The sequence below is a fragment of the Dromaius novaehollandiae genome, chromosome 10, assembly GCF_036370855.1.
Source record: "Dromaius novaehollandiae isolate bDroNov1 chromosome 10, bDroNov1.hap1, whole genome shotgun sequence".
Classification (NCBI taxonomy): Eukaryota; Metazoa; Chordata; class Aves; order Casuariiformes; family Dromaiidae; genus Dromaius; species Dromaius novaehollandiae.
Window position 1 is genome coordinate 21,289,580 of NC_088107.1, and position 19,180 is coordinate 21,308,759.

The 19,180-nt window shown below is 43.9% G+C and overlaps 1 protein-coding gene across 1 annotated transcript; it reads left to right on the top strand.

Annotated features, from left to right (window-relative positions):
- The first annotated feature begins 1,948 nt into the window (after window positions 1–1,948).
- Window positions 1,949–16,043, top strand: CRABP1 (cellular retinoic acid binding protein 1). The gene is made up of 4 exons (XM_064517543.1): window positions 1,949–2,106; window positions 2,479–2,657; window positions 5,471–5,584; window positions 15,698–16,043. The coding sequence occupies exons 1-4, from the start codon at window positions 2,037–2,039 to the stop codon at window positions 15,746–15,748; spliced, it is 414 nt and encodes a 137-aa protein (XP_064373613.1). The 5' UTR covers window positions 1,949–2,036; the 3' UTR covers window positions 15,749–16,043.
- Window positions 16,044–19,180: the final 3,137 nt, after the last annotated feature.

Below are 19,180 nucleotides of genomic sequence, written 5' to 3' on the forward strand. Positions count from 1 at the left end.
GGATGAATAGCTCAAGGTACTGCCATTGCAGAAGAGAGCCGTTATCCCTCCGAGACGTTTGTCCCTTCTGGCCTGCTGGACTTTCTGTGCGAAGGGCATTATGACGGCTCTTTCCTGGTCTTCGTGAAGTAGGTCGGTGGCCCCAGGACACCGCCTAGGAAACAAGCCCTGCGTCTCGGGAGCGCTCTCACAGCTCGCCGCTGTTGGAATACTTCTCGCTCCTATCAGCAGAGCAGCAAATGAAAGGACACTTGTGGAGCCAAAATGATCCTTTAAAGCCTCTCCTCTTAAAATCTTCTGGGCCAGTTTATTGACTCTGATAGAGATTGGTGGCTCCTATCTGTTTTATGCTGCACATACCCTCTGAGGCAGCCTTTGTGCTGCGAAGGGCAAACGCTGTCACGTCCACTGGGCCCAGGTACATGTGTTCAGTGGGAATCTAGAAGGAAGCCTGGATCACGACCACGTGTTTTCCGTGCTCCAACTGGGGAGCTGCGACTGCGGAAGGGAATGGGGTTTTTCTTCACTGTTTCATGGTGATAGGCAGACTTGGGACTGGTTTGTGGGGCCAGCAGCCTTTGATTCGTAGGATTTGAACCAGCCTGCAACAGGGAAATGATCTGTGTGCCTGCGGGTGGTGGTGGTGGTGGTCAGCCCAGTTTCTCTGAGGTGACTGGAGGTCTTTAAACAACATATTTTAGATTGGAGTTAATTTTTTGTCGTTATCTAAAAACTGAAGAATGTTTCATGCTCAGTTTTTTTTCTAGAGGAACTATATTATTGAAAACAGATATTCCCCACTGAAAATTTCATTTCCTGGAAAAAACACACTTTCCATCAAAATATTTCAGACTAAGAACTATACCAGGTCTCCAGGACGTCCTTCTGAACAGAAGGCAAAAGCAAAAAAATAAAAAAAGAAAAAGAAAAAGAAAAAGAAAGAGTGACCATCAATAGACAAATACTTGCTCTACAGTTCTTACTTGGGTAAAACTCTTCCTGGCATGAGAGATGACAGCAAATTGCACCAAAGAGGAGCTGGAGGATGCTGCCTGACATACACCTGAAATAACTCCGAGATCCGCTCTTTTTCCAGGAGTGAACGCATTTTATACAGACCTCAAGTAACCAGCTTGTTCGTTGTACAGAGTGAGTCTAACAAGTGAAGAGCGGCTGTGAATGTGCCGTGAAGCTGGCTCAGCAAAGGGTTTCCTGCAATTAAAATGCGTCTGGCTCTGTTCTGAGTGGGAAGTCACAGACCTCTGTACGTTTTGAGTATTTCCTTATGCACAACAGCAGCAGGAAAGCTCCATGTGCCCTTACCAGTCAAATCCTGTGCCACTTAGTCGTGTGGATACATACATGAGCTTCAACCTGCAGCATCTTTGACCTGAAATTGAGAGGTTCAAAGCAGAGACATGGAAGCGGTGTAGAGACTGTGAGAGGCACAGATAGGTGCTCAAATCCCTAGCGCGCTGGGGTCGAGCTGAGTAAGTGGGGAACAGCCTGATGTGCTCCCCTGCGAAGGCTTGCGCGTGCGGTGGGCACGCTGCCGGCCATGCGGCAGGAGGACCTGCCAGGCCTGCGGCTCTGTCCTCTGGCTGGCGAAAGCACCGCAGGGCGCTGGGAGAGCGGCGAGCGCCGGGGCTCCCCCCGTGCCCCCTCCCAGAGCGGCAGCCTGGGGCCGGGGGCAGCGACACTGCAGCCCCCGCTGCGGCCCGCGGGGTGCGGGCGCCCGCGCGGGGCAGGCGCGGCGGCGCTGTGCGGGGGCCCGCCGGGAGGGCGCCGCGCCGGGAGCCCCGGGGCTGCTGCGGCCCCCCCGCCGGGGCCGGCGCCTCCCGCCGCGGCCAGCCCGCCCCCGCGGCGGCGGGCCGAGGGGCGGCGGGAGCGGGGGCGGCGGCTGCCCGGCGGCGGGGGCCGGGTCCCGCGGGAGGGGGTGGGCGCGGGGGTGTGACCGCTCTCGCCGCCGCGGTCCGCCCCGCTCACAAGGTGCCCGAGCCGCAGAGCGAGCAGCAGCGCCGCGTCCCCGCCCCGCCATGCCCAACTTCGCCGGCACTTGGAAGATGCGCAGCAGCGAGAACTTCGACGAGCTCCTCAAGGCGCTGGGTAAGGCGCGGCGAGCGCGGCCGCGCAGCCCCGCGGAGGGGCAGCCCCGCGGAAGGGCAGCCCCGCGGAAGGGCAGCCCCGCGGCCGCGCAGCCCCGCGGAGGAGCAGCCCCGCGGAAGGGCAGCCCCGCGGCCGCGCAGCCCCGCGGAGGAGCAGCCCCGCGGAAGGGCAGCCCCGCGGAAGGGCAGCCCCGCGGAAGGGCAGCCCCGCGGAGGGGCAGCCCCGCGGAGGGGCGGCAGCGGGGGCCCTGAGCGGCGGCGCGGCGCCCCGGCGGGGTGGGGTGGGGTGGGGTGGGGGAGACCCGCGCGGCCCGGCCGCGGAGCCCCGGCGCGGCCGGCGGGCTCACGCCCTGCCCGCCGCCGTGTCGCGCAGGTGTCAATGCCATGCTGAGGAAGGTGGCGGTGGCCGCCGCCTCCAAGCCCCACGTGGAGATCCGCCAGGACGGGGACCAGTTCTACATCAAGACTTCCACCACAGTCCGCACCACCGAGATCAACTTCAAAATCGGCGAGAGCTTCGAGGAGGAGACGGTGGACGGGCGAAAGTGCAGGGTAGGAGGAGAGCTCCGTGCGCGTCCGTGGGTGCAAGTCCGTGGGTGCACGTCCGTGGGTGCGCTGGGAGCCGTGGGAGCGGCTCTGCCCCTCCGGCCACCTTCCCGGCTCTTCTTACGTGGGGCAAACGCTTGTGCTGCCGCTCTCCCATCGCCACCCTCCGCCCGCTGCCTCCCAGAAACGCTTCTTGGGGGCTGCAGCTCGCCTTATCCCTCATCTGCCGTTCCCCCCCTTGCAGGACAGGGTAAAACTGAAATCTGAAGGCAGCAGAGCGCAGCAGGTCTGAAAGCACAGCTCGAGCGTCTGCTTGCCCGCTCCTTGGTGGGCAGGGTTGTGTCCCGCTTGCTTTGCCTCCCTCTCCCCTGTGAGACCTCAGCCGCAGGGGAGACCCTCCCCAGCCTCTGCCCCTGACAGCAGCGTGGGGAACGGTGGAGCGAGAGAGACCTCAGGAGTCAGGATTTAGAGCACAAATTGACATAACTTTTGTCCTAAAAGGAATCAGCCGAGTTCACAAGTAGGATCACAGGCTGTTGGTAGTTTTGGGCTGAAATCCTCTTGACTCCCTTTCAAAGGTGCATCTTCGCTGTTCAGATATGTCTGCAACAGTGTAAGATGGACTTTCAGCCAGCGGCCTTTGCAGGCGGTCTTGCGCCAGCTCCTTGTGCAGAAGTGCATTAGGGAGTCAGTCACTGGAGTGTTTCGGGGTTGTTTCTGCGTGTGAGCCGCCTGCTCCTCTACGCACACACGCACACACACACGCACCCCCAGGAATTGTAGATGGCAGCGGTGGGGGTGTATTGCTGCTCTACGGCAGCAGCATCCTACACCCACTTCTCACTGGTGTGGATACATGTGATCCAGGGTACTGGAGAGCTGGGCCCCTGCCGTAGGTGAAAAGAGTTAACAAAGGCCTGGATTTGTTACCCTGGATTTGTTACCCTTTGCTCGAGCTTTCCTCGAAGAGCACGCTTGCTGACATTTATAAGGTTATTTGACATAGGAGTAAAGCGTGTCAGAGGGTAGTCCCAAATAAAGAATACAGTTTTAAAAGGATCCTATGATGGTGAAATAACCTATTCTCCAGAATATAATCTCTGCTAGTTCTCGAACCTGTTCCTGGCACTATTTGCATCACAAAAAATTCGGGGTGAACTCACTGTCTTCAGTGCAATTGCTCTGAATTAAAATTGATGAAGAAAGGGGGCAGATTCTGGGAAAGAGTGAACATTCAGAACATCCACTTCTTCTAGCATGAGTTACCATCTATTTAACAGTTTGTTCAGGAAATGTTGCTGGCTTTGTTAATTTATATTGCTCGGCAAAAGTAGTATTTTAATGTCTTCGTGCATAATACATATACAATAAATGTGACTTTTTCTAGAAAAGGATTTATTGCTGCAGATGGAAAAGATAATTACGGCTGTAGGCTTTGAAAGTTGGAAAAATCTGAACGAAATGTGTTTTGTGAAGTGGTAAATTTTTTCCATGTGCTGTGAAATTATTTATAGGCCAGTCTGAGAATGAGTTGTACTGCTGCGTGTATAAAACCGAGATGTGGCTACAGAGCAGAAACCGACAGATAATAAAAGAGTACTTCAGAATGTAATTTGCAATACCTGGCAAAATAGCTGACCGATGGTAGATTTTGATACACTTTATGAGGTGGAGGGGTTTTTTCTGCCAGCTAACTTGATCTATTGTTCACACAGACAAAGAGGGGTTCCGTGTAGTTGCAGAGAAAGGCAGAGCTTCTACGACTGCCGTTTGAGATGGTTTGTTGGCTTTTAAAAACTATTGTTTTGAAAAAAAATCATTTATAAGAGGAGCAGCTACTTTTAAATCAAGGAAAAGTTTTTCCTTTGGAAAGTCTGGGAGGTGTTAACTTGAGTTTATGCAAACATAAACATACATGCACGTACAGACATACACACACACACACATACATAATGACAGACTAATGAATGTCCCCATGTGCTAGTTGTAAAGCGATTACTTGCACATTCATTACAGGGGACCCTTCTGCACAGCTGTTCTCTTGCATTGTAGAACAATAGTTCAATGCTAGAATGAAAAGCAACAGAAAGCCACGGCTTGCCTGCTTGAGAAAGCTGAGCAAAATCCTATGATTTTTCATTTTTCAGTAGTTTTATAGTCATTATTCAAATGCTTTGAAAAATGCCTTTGGCTATTTCAATCTCCAAACCCACCTTAAAAAAGAAGTATCACAAACACTAGAATTCTAACAAAGTTTCTTTAATTTAGTTTTGATTTGTTCTGGTTTGTTAGGACAATATGTGTTTAACATACAGTTAACTTGGCACAGTGCCATGTAGAATGAAAGGTTAGAAGTGGCAAGTACTGTATTATTTATGACCACAAAATGATACATACGATTCTTGATGCTTTTACACTGAGGGGACTCTGCAGTGATAAATAACATGTCAGATCAAACCACATGTGTACAGAGATGCCTGGGAATGTTGACACCACTTCATTACACGTTTCTAAATGATACTTTCGAACATTAAGCATTTTCTGAAAACAGAATGGCTTTTTAATTTGGAAACAAATGCAGATTTAAATTGAAAAGACATATTTACAATTACTTCATTAATATATAAATATCTCCAAAACACCCACTGACACCTTAATTTTGATCTCACCACTTTCCACTGATGCCTCTTCACTTTACCTGTCTATGTGTTGCTCCTTTACTGCAGCAATTATTCTCACTGCTGCTCATTGTTGTCTCTCTGCCTCATGCTGCCAGGGAATATAATTAATGTTATTCCTAATGGTTTTCTTGCCTGCAGAGTTTGGCCACTTGGGAGAATGAAAACAAGATCTACTGCAAACAAACTCTCATTGAGGGGGATGGCCCTAAAACATACTGGACTCGAGAATTAGCTAATGATGAGCTGATTTTGGTGAGTGATTCTGCCCAAGTCAAACAACGTATTTATAGTTTTTTGTTGCTATGTAATATGATTATTACTATTTTTCCTTACTTAAATCTGTCTGGAAAACCACCATTTTCATAATCCTTTACAGTAGAATTCACACATCACATTTTTTTCATTTTTTTAAATGTTTTTGAAGAATGAATGAAGATATTTGCAGGTTCTTACTTGCATTTCATTGATGCTATAGCTTTCTCTGTACTTCTGTTGGTAGAATAGTAGTCACACATGGGCCACTTCTGCTCTGTAAATCCATAATAATACCAAAGAATTCATTATTTGATTTATTGCAGATTTTCTCTGGTGAAACTGAGATCAAAGCATTTGACCTCATTTCTGGAGAACCTTCTTTTTTTAGGCCTGTGCATAATGTATTGCTTCTTATACACAATCCCATGGTGTACAGCAGGAGGAATGTGGCATGTTAGCATGCTCAAATCTCATTCTGTTCATGAAGAACACATAATTCGCACCCACCTCTGCCACCTTCCCCAGGTTCCTGGTCATCTCTGAACCGAGTTCAGAACTGCTTTCACGAGTTTGTGAGAAATCCACTGATTTGCCCATTTGCTGTTGGCCAGCATCCCCCCATTCCTGTGTGACCCTCCACAAAGCAGCAGGGTTACTTCAGCCGTTTTGTACCACACCACTGCAACTGCCTCCCCATCTATGCCATAAATCACACGCAGTTTATTTATTTATACTGTACTTATTTGTGTTAGAGTTGAGTTCTTTTCACTCAGTCTTTCCTCACTCGCTCATTTACAGTAATGAAACAATTACTCACAACTGGGTGTGGGCACAATTTGCCTGGGTAACAAGAAACAGTTCAGCTCGAGTCCAGAATCGTTGCATTGTGCATGCTCCTACTAGGGAGTTCTGGATAATTCAGTTGACTGGACTGTTATGCCTCATCAGTTTGGGCTTAGGAGACGTGCTGCTGGAGTGAGGGGTAAGAAAACATCAAAGCAGGGAGTTTTTATTTCAAGCTATCGGACTAACTAAACCCTTGCACTTTAAAAAACAAACAGCCTCTTCAATGTTTCTCTAAAGCAGTTGGAGCTATGTTTTTAAGATCACATCTGAAACAAAAAAGACCCACACCTAACCTAACCAGTATAAACAAAAAGCTTTTAAAGTGTTAATGCTATTCCAGACATCTTGGAACAGTTCAGCCCTCTCTTAGGAGGAGGTGCGTGCTGTTAATGAAATCACACTGGTTTCTATAGAATGAATATTCAAATTCTTGATAATTTCTTTTGGCTCCACCACTGAAATTCTTTGTATTATCCAAATAGTTTAGGAGCAAAGTACTTTGATCTCTGCTTTATATTTTTATATATAATGGAGTGAACACAATTCATTCTCCAATATCATTTTCCCAGCTCTCTAACAATATATTTTTGTAGTTTATTATTTAAGCAAAAAAACTAGTGAGGCAGCTGCTGAACAAAGTGAACTCTTCCAGGCAAAGCAGGAGAGGTAATCATAATACAGTTGTCTCCTGCAATCAGCAACATGAACTTACCCAGCTGGGGAAGAAGAATGAGATTGGTTAAGAAACCAGAGAGATTCAAAGATTATAAAGCCATCTAGTCTGATGTTTTGTATAATACAGTCTCTGATTCTTTGCATAATACAGTCTATTGGGCTTTTCTGAATTAATTATTTTTCAAATTAGGGTATAAATTAGAAAAGTTATTAGAAAATTAGAAACCTCCTTCTGGTTAAAATATTTCCAGTCATAGAAACTTGATCCTAACTTTTGATAAGTTGTTTCACTGGTTAGTGTCCCTTGTCATTAAAATGACAAAACCTTACTTCTAATCTGTATCTGTCTAGAACAAACTTCCAGCCATGGCATATTGTGTATATGAGGACTTAAATAAGATGCCTAAATTTCATTATTGCAAATACCTCTCTTAACATCACTGATCAAGCCACCTCTTAGAAGAACTTTCTGTTTGTTTAGCTAAACTATTGGAAAACCTCGAGTCCTTCAGTATAAAGCAAGATTTGCTTGAGTCATTCTTCCAGTGCTTCTATGAACCTGCTCCAATTTATCCATTTCCTTTTTGAACAATGGACACCAGAACTGCACACGCTATTTCGCTAGCAACCACAGTAGCACCTGATGCAGTGGTGACTTGATCTTCTTACTCTTATTGGAAATTCTTCTGTTTTATTCACGATGACTGTGTCAATCCTTGCTCTGGGACCTCATGTTCAGCTGACTATGATCGCAAGTAATTTTCCTGGTTTCTGATTCTCTAGACAGATCCCCTTCCCCTCTCCTGCAAGTTGGGACTATGTTTGTTCTTTGCAATGTATGACTTTTACCATGGCCTGTATCAAAATGTAGTGTTTGCTTCCAAGTGATCCAGATCATTCTGTATATTAACTGATATATACAACTGTGTGTACATATATATATATATAAACTGTATGTAGTGATGTATTAACTATTCTGATATTAACTGCTCTCTCTTTATTTCACTATTTAATATGATACTCAGTTCTATCCTTTTACCCCTTTTCTGAAGCATAATGGCCTCTTTTGCTTTATTAGATATTAGGACATTACTTTGTCCTCAAGACAGAGATTTTCAAGATCCTCATGATATTTGATGGGATTGAACGTCCAACTCTTTTAAACACTTGGGTCAACATGTTCAAAATCCTCTGAAAGCCTGAAGTTTAGTTAATGAGGAGGCCTTTCTAGGGGTAATGATGGTGAATGTGAGGTCTCTAGTTTCTTTGGAGAAGTTGAGATGGCCCAAAATTAACTCTTCTGGGAGGCCGGGAAGGGTCCTGCTGTTTGGGAGAAGACAGAAGAGGGTAAGCAAAGCTACATTTTCTTGTGTCTAGCCCATACTTTTAGAACCTCAGGATATTCCCTCCAGGCCGTTATTCGGGCTTTACAAGCTGAACTACCCCAAAGGGGTTGACTGGTGCGTATCCCTCAACTATGACATGGGGCAAGGGTAGGAATAGGAGCAATTAGTGGGAAGACTTTGAGATCTCTTTTGATCTCTTGCCTCTCAGTTGTTTTGGGATTTTTCATCCCTCCAGTGAAGAAAGATCCTAATTAGATTATTTTTTCTTATGCTTGGAAATATTCCTTGGACTTGAGTCTGCAAACCCCATTTATATCTTACTTCTGCAAGACTAGGATCATAGTGAGAAGAAGGGATCTTTCTTTGTCTTCTCCTGTCTTTCTCCTTCGATCTTCCCAACTTGGTTAGGTTTCTTTATGAGCTGAAATTCACTCTCATGCATTTTTCCTCCACATATCAGTTTAAATGTAGCAATTCCCATTATCAAACCGCTCAAACCTCCCTACTTACTTAAGAATATTTTCTCTTCTTAAACCCTTCCTGAGGTTCTTTGGGGAGCTTGCCCTTTTTCCATTCTGGCAAGACTCCTTAAATATGCAGGAGGAAACCACATTCCTGTGAACTTTTGGATCTCTGCAGTTGGGAAAATGTCTTTCATGGGGTAGAGCCTGCGATATAGCAGCTTATCGAGTCTATAAGTCTGATGTTTCTTCTCAAACTCTCTGCTCCTGTTTCACCATCCAAGAAATCTTTCAAGACATCTTGAGTCTCCTTCCTAGCTATTACCATGCATTTGCAGAACAAATCAAAAAAACTCATATACCGTGTGGAAAAAGTTGCAAGAAGGAATCTAAATTGTCCTAGACTGAGGCAGGAATGGGAAATAGGTTTGGGGCAACAGGCGGGGGGTGAGGAATGAGTTTTGCTCTGCTAATACTGGCTGCATAGATCTTGGAGCTTTGCCATGTAATTTTGACCTAATGTGTCGCATTGCTTAGGGGGTCTATTAGATTATGACATTCCCCTAGTAGAAGGATGTATTTTTCTCTCTAACACAGCATGTTAAATAAAATGCATTTATTATCACACATTAAAAAAGGAAATCAGTGTTGAATTGTCATGACTGCCACAGAGCTAAAATAGAAACCATATTACAGTATAATTATCAATCTTTTTTGCATCCTGGCAGAAGAAGTTCCTTATGTTATTCAAAGATATTCCCTTGGAGCAATAAGATGGTCTTTCATGTCACATCATGTCCTCTGGTACACAGATGCTGGGAACAAATTATTCAGTTAGCAAAGGTTTTCTTTATCTGCAGGTACCAGTTAGTCTGTCTCTTAGTTCTCGTTAGGTCCTTTTAGCATGGTGAATGAGATTACTCTTATCAGTAGCGTGAATAATATTTGGCTCATGCTATGGCAGATATAGGTATCCAGTGCTGTTAGAAAGAGTTACAGGTCACTTGTTACATTACCATAAATTCTGCCACTAAAATGATTTTCTTTCACCTGAATCAGGGCAGCAAGATCAAGCTCCACTGTCTAAAAAAGGTGCTGCTAACACACTAGAATATTGCAACTCCTTTATTTGGTGCTGTTTATTCTAATCTCACTTGATGCCCTTGCTGGGATTTCTGTGCTGCAGTTTTAGAAGTACTGAATAATCTAGATACAAAAATTACATGAAATATGCAAGCAAAGGAGGCAAAAAGGATAGATCACCATCAGAGTTCACTTTGTTTTTGTCTTGAATGTATCTTCAGACTATACTGTATTATACTTTAAAATTGTAATGACAGAGACAGAATATCCTTATTTACCACACCACACTCAGGAGTTACTCTGGATTAGCACTCGTGCAATCAAGATCAGTCTTGATCCCCCAAAATATATATTTTATTTACATGTCTGAAAATTAAGATCTGGGATTCAGGCTATTATAATGCTTTTTCCTTCTTTAACTTTCTTTTATGATCTGTAATGTTTTTGCTGTTGCTGTGTGTTTTTGTCAGGGACATTAATGAGCTGTCAATCATTCCTGTAAGTCAAAAGAACAAAAGGTCTGCTCTTACAAAGTTAAAGGATGCTGCTTCCAAATGTTGGCTTTTCAAATGAGAAACATTTATGATCTGTCTTTATCTGCATTGCTGCTTTCATAGCTGCTCGTGCCTCTATAGATTTTAGTCTAATCTATAACACAACATTTTAAAATGGGTGATTACTGAAGAGGAGCTTTAAAAACAGCCTCAAACCACATTTTACACAGTTCACATATCACACAGGGGTTCTCAGAATCAATTATAGCAAGGGTCAAAGATCAGGACATTGTGGGGTTTCAAGCATGGTTTTCATCCTCCTTTCTCTCCCCAGAAAAATCATGTCATAGTAGATTAAAACTGGTGAACTGTGGAGCCTAGATGAGTGGGTGAACATTTTTTAAATGATATTACTGGCTTCTGAAATTAAACATAGTGGGTGAGAAAGGTCGACGCAGATTTGGAAGGATACTTTGCAGCTGAATGCTGAGATGTGTGATGTGCCTAAGCCTTGTATTGAACAACATTAAACTACTTCAAGGTTTAACTTTTCTTTAGTTTCTGAAGTGTGATCTTAAATGAAATCAGCTATCAAAAGGAGGGTCTGCTTTTACTGAGGTCAGTGGAGGTTTTGCTGCTGACCTCAATAAAAGCAGCCCTGATAAAAGTCCAGAAGCCTATAATCATGCATACGTATGTATTGCATGGTCCTAAAGCTTTAATTTAATATTTATCACGAGGGGATTTACTAGGGGGCTTAGAGATCTGCAGTCCCTGCTCTATAGCAATGCCTGGTCTGGGGCACGTTCCCAAACACAAAAACAAAGAAAGAAGCCAAAGCCTTTGTATCCTGGATGGATCTGATCCTGTGTACAGCCTGTTATAGTATCAATTGCAGCTTAGAGGGTTGCTGGGTACAGGATTTCAGTATTAGTATTGGGAGGTACTACTGACTAGTGTTCTTATTTCTGCCATTCACTTGCTGCTTCACTCTGAGGAAACTGTATAATGCTGCAGTTCTCCAACACAGATATCGAACATTTAGATACCTTGATAAATGACCTGTTTTTGCACAGTCCTGTCCATTGATGTCCCACAGAAAGTAAGATCATATATTGGGCGACTGGCTATTGGTATCCAAGTTTGAAAGTGGGGGCTGTACCTTTTGTGACTATGTCCCCAATAATGATCAGACTCCATTCTGAGAGTCACGGGGAGGAAGGGAATAAACGGTATGTCTTTATTGTGAAAATCTGTATCCGGACAAGATTAATTCATCATGATGGATTAAGTGTCATCAGTTTAAAGATTTAAAGAGATACTTGATTTTATCCTGTTGGAGGGAGTGTTGCTTCTGTTTTACAGGATGCATGTGTACACATGGAGGCCATCGCAAGTGGATACATGCAAAACTTTTCCTGATAATGGAAAGTGCTGTTCATTTAAGCAGTATCTTCTCTTCTCCATTTATTTACTTATGTACTCTCTCTTCCTTTTGTAAGCTGCCTCTGTAGGTTGGTCAGTCGTGATCAGATAACGGGATTTTTGCATACACTAGCAGAAGTGATCTTTTCCAGGTGATTGTTTCAATGACAGTTTTCCTAATTATACTGTGTTTTCCACATATCACAAAGGCTCCTCAGAAAATGTTTATAAAGAAGACCTTTAAAAAGCTGATTTACCCGTACAATAATATATAATTGCTCTGTGGTTCCTGTTTAATTTCTACTGATGTCAGTGGTCATCAGATCTTGAGTGAACTGAGAGAGGTCAACTTACTGCATTACTCCCTTGCAAAGCTTTGTTTGCGGTGTGTTTTTGGACTCTTTTAGCTACAGATTGTGACAAGCCAACTAAAGAAAACTGATCTGTAATTTGCAGTGATTGTACACCTAAAAACCTGTTTTAGATTTAGACAGAAGCCTTGCCTTGCAGCGTTTTGTAAGGTGAGTGGGTGCTTTGCAAGCTGATGGGCAGGTGGTGTTTGAAAATCCTGCGTCTTCTCATTAGGTATCAATTGAGATTTCGTAGTGCTGCACTCTTTTGAGCTGCTCTGGTTGGATTTCACCACCAAATAGCCAAGTTCTCTCTCTTTTTCTTAGAAAGTTCTGCTTCTTTGAATTGTAGAAAACCTGAAAGTCTGCTTCTTCTAGCAGGAGCTGTCACTTCTTTCCAATCTAGAATTAGAACCATAGATATTAAGCTGCTCCATCCTACCCCTAAATACAAGGATTTGAATGTGAAGGCTAGAGGAATAACAAACATTTCATTTGGATCTTCCCCTGAGCTTTGGCCCAGCCGTACATTAGATGTTTCAGTTCAGATGAAGGAATTTGCTCTGTTTAAGAAGGTTTATTTCCTTTTATTTTTTCACTGCATAACTGTATTTGATAAAGACTATTCCAAACAACTTTGTGTATTCATACTTTTTTATGTGTCATTATTTATATACATCTGGTACTGGAGAATGGCATTCCATGAGTTTACAGTCAGCAGCTGTTGTTCAGAAGTACCGAGAGCTTGAAAGCCTTGATGTTGCAAGGATTTCCAACCATTCAGCAAAGTGACACAGATCCGACTGATATTATTTCAACCTGAAAGTGTGAGACAGTGACACAAACTCTCCAGGGGTGCTGCCAGCTGCCAAGGGAAATACCAGTTTGTTCTAACGTATTTAGTTGATTTCATATGTTATCTTGTTTATTCTGGTCCATACCTGGATACATCATTTAGTTCTCATATCAGATAATATGCTGGAACTTAGGTCTATTCTTGACTTCTCTACATAGCCAAAATTCCCACCAAGTGCCTACTCCAGAAGATGCTGCAGATCTGGATCTTTACTGTGCTACAAGGCACTGTAAGCTCGTCCTAGTCTCAGGCCATGTTTGTTGCCCCTGTGTGGGCCCACTCTTGCAGCCTGGCCAGATGTAGGTTTGCAGCCACAGAAGGGCTTCGGGCTCTGCCCTCTGTTAGCAGAGTGAAGTGTTAGGTTCATTTTGAAGTTTGATTAAACAACTCTGAGGCTGGGGAATACTTTATTTGCATTTGGTTTCCTCAGTTTTAATAGGGCTTCTCACTTTCAAAATATGGGTTGCGCAAATGAGTTCAACATGCCTGAAAAGCAAGGTCCCATGCATATCCACAAAGAAAGGAAAGTACCTGGTTTGAACATGCTCCTCTCTGCTTTTTTTTAGCGACATGTAATGGCGTTTTATCAACAATGCCAGTAAGCTACAATAAGATAGGAACACACCTTACTTTTGTAAATTAACATTTAAACCATGCATACAATGACAACTGCAGCCATTTCTTTGTGTGCTTAAGTAAGGAATTAGGTGGCTAACCAACTGAATGCCTGTAAGGTATAAAATCTAAGTGCTAAAAAATGCAGCTCATTCCTGTAACAGGTCAGAGGCCACATAAACCTAAGCTGGGTCTTCAAGGAAAGGATGCCTGGCTGTTTGAAAAGAGCCAAGTGACTATATGGTACTCAGGAGCTGATTATTAGTAATGGGGCTTTGCATGGGTTTGATATCTTCACAGTCTGGATTTTGCCTCTGTGTATAATTTTGGGAATATTCAAAGGAGCCATAGTAAGGGTGTTTGTGGCTGGTGCTGTGGGCAGCAGAGAACTAACTGCATCCTTTAATGTTAATTTTCAGACATTTTCATGTGTAATTTAAAAAATTATATAAAGATTGATAAGATAAACTCTTCATAGACATAAAAGCAAAGCCTTTATCCTTGTAATTTCTCACCAGCCAAAATACTAACAAGCTTTTCTCCTCAGCAAAGTCAACAAAATGTAAGCCACAGGTGGTTTTAAAGCCAAGTCCTTTCAAAAAAGTGTTGGTCAAATCAAGTGTGAGAAGCATTAAAGCAAATAAAGTCCAGCTGAATTTTCATGGCACACTGAAGTAGGTCTTAATTATTTTTTCCCGTGAGACCTTGGCAGTTAGCACAGCCAAGCATCCCACCTCGCAACTGTGAGGTGCTCACAGAGGTAGCTGTGAGCTTGAAACTGTCTGTTGGTGTAGCTGAACGGCTGCTGCACGTGAAGTTTTTTGCAGTCAGGGTTTCCTCACTTTTGCACAGTTATTTATTTCCTTCATGTTTAACTGATTACTTAGATTTTAGCCTTCCTGACCTGAAATTACATACAAACACTCTGGAGCTTAGGTGGCCTTCTCAGACAGCTCCCACAACCACAGTTCTGCCTGAATGTCCTGGTAATCAATACTGCAATTTTGCCATGGTAGAATTGCCTTTTAAAGTGCAGTGCGGTACTACAGGGTGATTTAAAAAAACAGCAGACTTCCAGATGCATAGCTGAAACTCTGTTTTAGTCAATGGTATAATATATAAAAGCAGCTCTAGGACTGTCTAGGGACAGTCAATGTACTCTGAAGTACTGAATTTGGTATGAGAAATAAGATAATAATGGGATATAGCCTCTAGTAAGTCAGTGACTCTCAGATGTGTAGTGATCAAACATCTGTGAGACCTCATTGTTTTCAGTTGTGTGAAATGAGTTTGGTCTCCACTAGATTAAGTCTTCATTATGTGCCCTCATTTCAGACCAATAGCCAACAGATTCACTGGTTAAGGCCAAAGTATCCTGAAAGAAGGCTGTGATTGACGCTACTCACATTACAGTTCTGGAAGAACAGATCCGAGTCTGCTAGTATGCTGATCAACATCTTACAGCAGCATTACATTCACAGGTTATAGGTAGACATCCACCAGATCTTCAATGTTGCTCCACTGACTTCATTCGAACTACCCTGATTTAGACCTGCAAATATCAAAGAATACCTTTTGAAAATGGCATCTATTCTGAATTCTGTCCTCAGCATTTCCAGTTCAAAGTGCTACAACTGTTTCTAAATATAAAAACAGTACATTCCAAATTCTCATTCTTTTCTCATGTTTATTTATAAATGCATGCCAAGAAACTATAGAAAAAAGGGAATTTCTGGGCCATTTATCATTCTGACAGAATTCATCGTGCTTGGAAGAGTAGGTCACCTATAAAGCATTCCTCTTCCAAAATGACTCATTTCTTTACTCTCATCTGTCACAGGATGTAGGAAATTGTATTTCTGCTATAGAACTAGCTACTATAGTAAAAATAACATTAAAAAAATGTATTCGCTGTTGGCTGTTTTCATCTCTTCTGATTGATTTCTATTTCTTTTCCAGACCTTTGGTGCTGATGATGTTGTGTGCACAAGAATTTATGTAAGAGAGTAAGAACATCAATTTGCTCGTCATCTGGGATGAAGTGGAGGATTAAGAGGCAGCCATTGTGAAAAGCCCCAGAATAATGAGTATCTGTGTGTACTGTTACTAATGCGGTGTTGTATGTGACCGTGCGTGCTATATCTGAATCCATATCCTCTGTTAAGTGTATTTTGCTTTTATTTTTCATCGCAGACAATGTTCCTTCTCACTTTTATGCCATCGTTTTTCACATCTGCCTTGTATTTTGTAGTTGTCCCTTGGTATGGTTTCATCAATTATTAAATTTATTGGGCATAACTCACAACCGTTTTGGGGTGTCTTTAATAGAAAACCCAGCAATGATTGGGTTAGGATCGAACCACTTTCACTCTCTTTTGAAGTCAGGGTGGAGTTTCACTGCTGCTGGCTAGCACTAAGGTGTCAGTGAACACCTCCCAGAGCAACCCAAAGTGCAGGAGAGCAAGCGAATGGCAAGACCTTTCTCAGAGCTGCAGGCCGCTCCCTCAAAACCAGAGCTCAGCCTCTCTCCTTCTTTTTGACCTGTCTCCTGGGTTAATCATTGGGGAACAATCCCCGTGTGCTGTGAGTGCTGGGACTGTGATTCAGCAGAGCCAGACAAGACAAGGAAAGCTCTTTACACTCTTTCCCGCTGCGTCTCTGAAGAAAGGCCAAACGGAGCAAGCGTTTTTCTTTTGAACTGGCATAGGTTCACCTTCCCTGTAGAGACACTCATTACCCGAGTACAAAACCCAGCTGTACCTACAGGACAAACAACACTGTGATCATGACTAATGTTTACTGTCATCACACCCAGGCATCTCAGAGAGAGCCAGCAGAATCCAACAGACTTCACTTGCTTTGGCCATAAAACGATAAAGCTGAGGAAAGAAGCTGCTTTTTTCTATCTTCTCATCTGCAGTAGAGAGAACTTCTGGTGGCTTCACTCCCCCTCTCAGTGTTACAACTGTCACTTTTAGTGACTCAATATTTCATTCTTTGAAAAACAAAGTAAGTTCACAAACCAAGGTCATAGCTCAAGAATGAAAGAAGTGCCAAATTTAATGCATTTATTCTGGCTTAGAGTTTGGCCCATAGCACTGTCAAATATTAGATTCACGTTGAACAGACGTTCTTCTGATGAACCAGGAACTCTCCTGCTCTTCAGACTGAAATATCCAAAGACAGAGACTAGGAGTACTACCTAGTTAAGCGCAGTCTCCAAGCTTAACTGACCAGGTTTCAGCTTTGCAAAAATCATGTCTGCTTCATGCCACTCAGTTACAGCAGATTTTGAAGATGTTCAGAGTTAGCAGAACTTTCGCCCTGTTCACTGGACTGATCTCAATATTCCTAATGGAAAAATAGGTCCAAATCTTGATGGTTTTGGCATATCCATGGGAAACTTTCTTCATTACTCACATAGCTATGCAGAGGAATACTCGTTGCAGGATTCTCAAACTGCTGTGGAGAAATCAGCAAGCACTTCTATGTATCACAGTGTGAGTTACAGCATCACAACAGGAGAGAAACGTAGGGTGTTTTCTAGCTCCTGGGCTCTGACAGGTCGCACTTCTTTCTCTGTGGTTAGCGCTCAAGATAGATACAATGTTACAGTTGAAAAGGACAATCTTTTCCTTCCATACACTATCTTTAAGCCATCTTACCCTGTTCGTGAGGTCTTGGGCTAGTTGGTGCCGATAAAATACATTGCACGTCAGCTTGCACTGAAGTAAGGGCTGAAAAGTTCACTCGGTTTTGGATGCAGCTGAAGCTACACCACCAGCCCCTGGCAAGAATAAAACCATGGGGGAAGTGTCAGTGACCTGTCTCTATTTTCTATCCTCTTTTAAGATTCAAATCAAAATAGATTTTGCCAAGCAAATTCAATTTTGGGAATACCTGGACCTGCTTCTGCAATCAGTTGTGCCCAAAAAGCTCTATAAACGTGCCAGGCAGAGCTGGCTCAAGGCTTCTCAGCAGTACAGATGAACTGCATATTGCCACAGGAAGGTTGAAGAGAAAATAGCTTAGTGTCATAGGACTTTGGCTGGCAAGTGCCATCTTCCTACAGCAGCCAGAGCCCGCCAAGACCATAGAGTGCCGCTCTGCCCCGTTGTGGTTGTGCTTTACCCACCTCCTGGCTCTAGCGTGGGTACGACGGTGGTGGTGTGGCTGGCACGGGCGGAGGGGGCAGCTAGCAGAGCCACGGCTGGTGGGTAGCAGTGCTGTTTTGCCACTCCAGCAGACTGCTGCTCTGCCTATGTCTAAAGCAGCCCTGGTGTACGGTCTGTGAGGACTCAGCAAGGTACTGCTAGAAATCTCACATTGTCCAGAGCAAGTGAGTGCATTTAGTGGAAGCAGTGATGTGCATGTTTCATTTCTAGGAAGGATCATGCTAAGCTGTTGTGCTGCTCCAGCAAATATCCTTTGGAAAGCTTTCCCATCAACTGGAAAACACCAAGCTAGGTTTCTGTCCAGTTGGCAACTGCTGTTCAAGCAGTAAAGCATGAGCTGTGAAACTGGGTTGTAGAGCTTATGATTAAAAACAGGCTCCTGGGATATGAACTGCTCTGCATAACTGGGAACTTTCTGCTTCCAGGTTTGAAACTGCTCCCCCAAGCTTTGTGTGCAGTCTGGCATGACAGAAGTTCTTCTCTTCAGTAATTTCAGTGTGGAAACTTCACCACTTGATTGACTTTCATGGAGTTGCACTAGTCACTGGTGCATGGGTAAACTCATATGAAGAGAGACCGGAATTGGTCCAGAGTGTTAGTTTTATGGCTCATTTTTGAAACACTGAAAAGGCCAAATTGCATTTTGTGAGTCCTCCTGGATTTAAAACCTCTGCAAATACAGGCACACAAGGATTTGGAATGAATTTACTGGCCAGAAGCCTTTCAGTTGTCTCCTGGCCTTTCTTTCCTTTGCTGAAATTAGGCCCCTTTGGGAACGTGGAAGTTGAGGAATTCCAGGGTGGCGAACAGAGACAATTTTGCCCACTTTTTGTGTAAACATCTGTGAATTCAGCCCTCCCCAGATAAGGTGATGGAAGCAGAGTAGAGTTACTGTAGCTGACGCTCACAAAAGCTTAGTGCCGCAATGTCTGAGTGTTAAGCAGCTGCTTAGCAGGGTCGGTTCCTCAAAGTTTCAGGCAGCCATTCGGTGCACATAGGAGGGAGGGACTTTTATTGGCAAAAGTGCCAGGACAGTGGAGCACCTAAGGATTATGTAGGTGGTTTGTTAACTACTTGATAGCGTCTGAGCACCTGAAAAAGGCCCTGGTACTTTCATGGATATTGCATTCCAGATCCAAATCAAAGACTCTCTCTGTGTCCCTAGGGGCTTTGGGTCAGGTCTGCGATGGAGCAGGCAGCAGAGCCAGGGACAGAGCCTGTTTTGCAGCTCTTGCATCAGCCAGCAAGACTGGCTGATGCTCCTCCA

What these genes read in the sequence shown, in the direction of transcription:
- CRABP1 (XM_064517543.1), top strand. Translation starts at nt 2,037, where the DNA reads ATGCCCAACTTCGCCGGCACTTGGAAGATGCGCAGCAGCGAGAACTTC. An exon ending in CGAGCTCCTCAAGGCGCTGG is followed by an intron (nt 2,107 to 2,478) that starts GTAAGGCGCGGC and finishes CGTGTCGCGCAG; the next exon opens with GTGTCAATGCCATGCTGAGG. An exon ending in CTAATGATGAGCTGATTTTG is followed by an intron (nt 5,585 to 15,697) that starts GTGAGTGATTCT and finishes TTTCTTTTCCAG; the next exon opens with ACCTTTGGTGCTGATGATGT.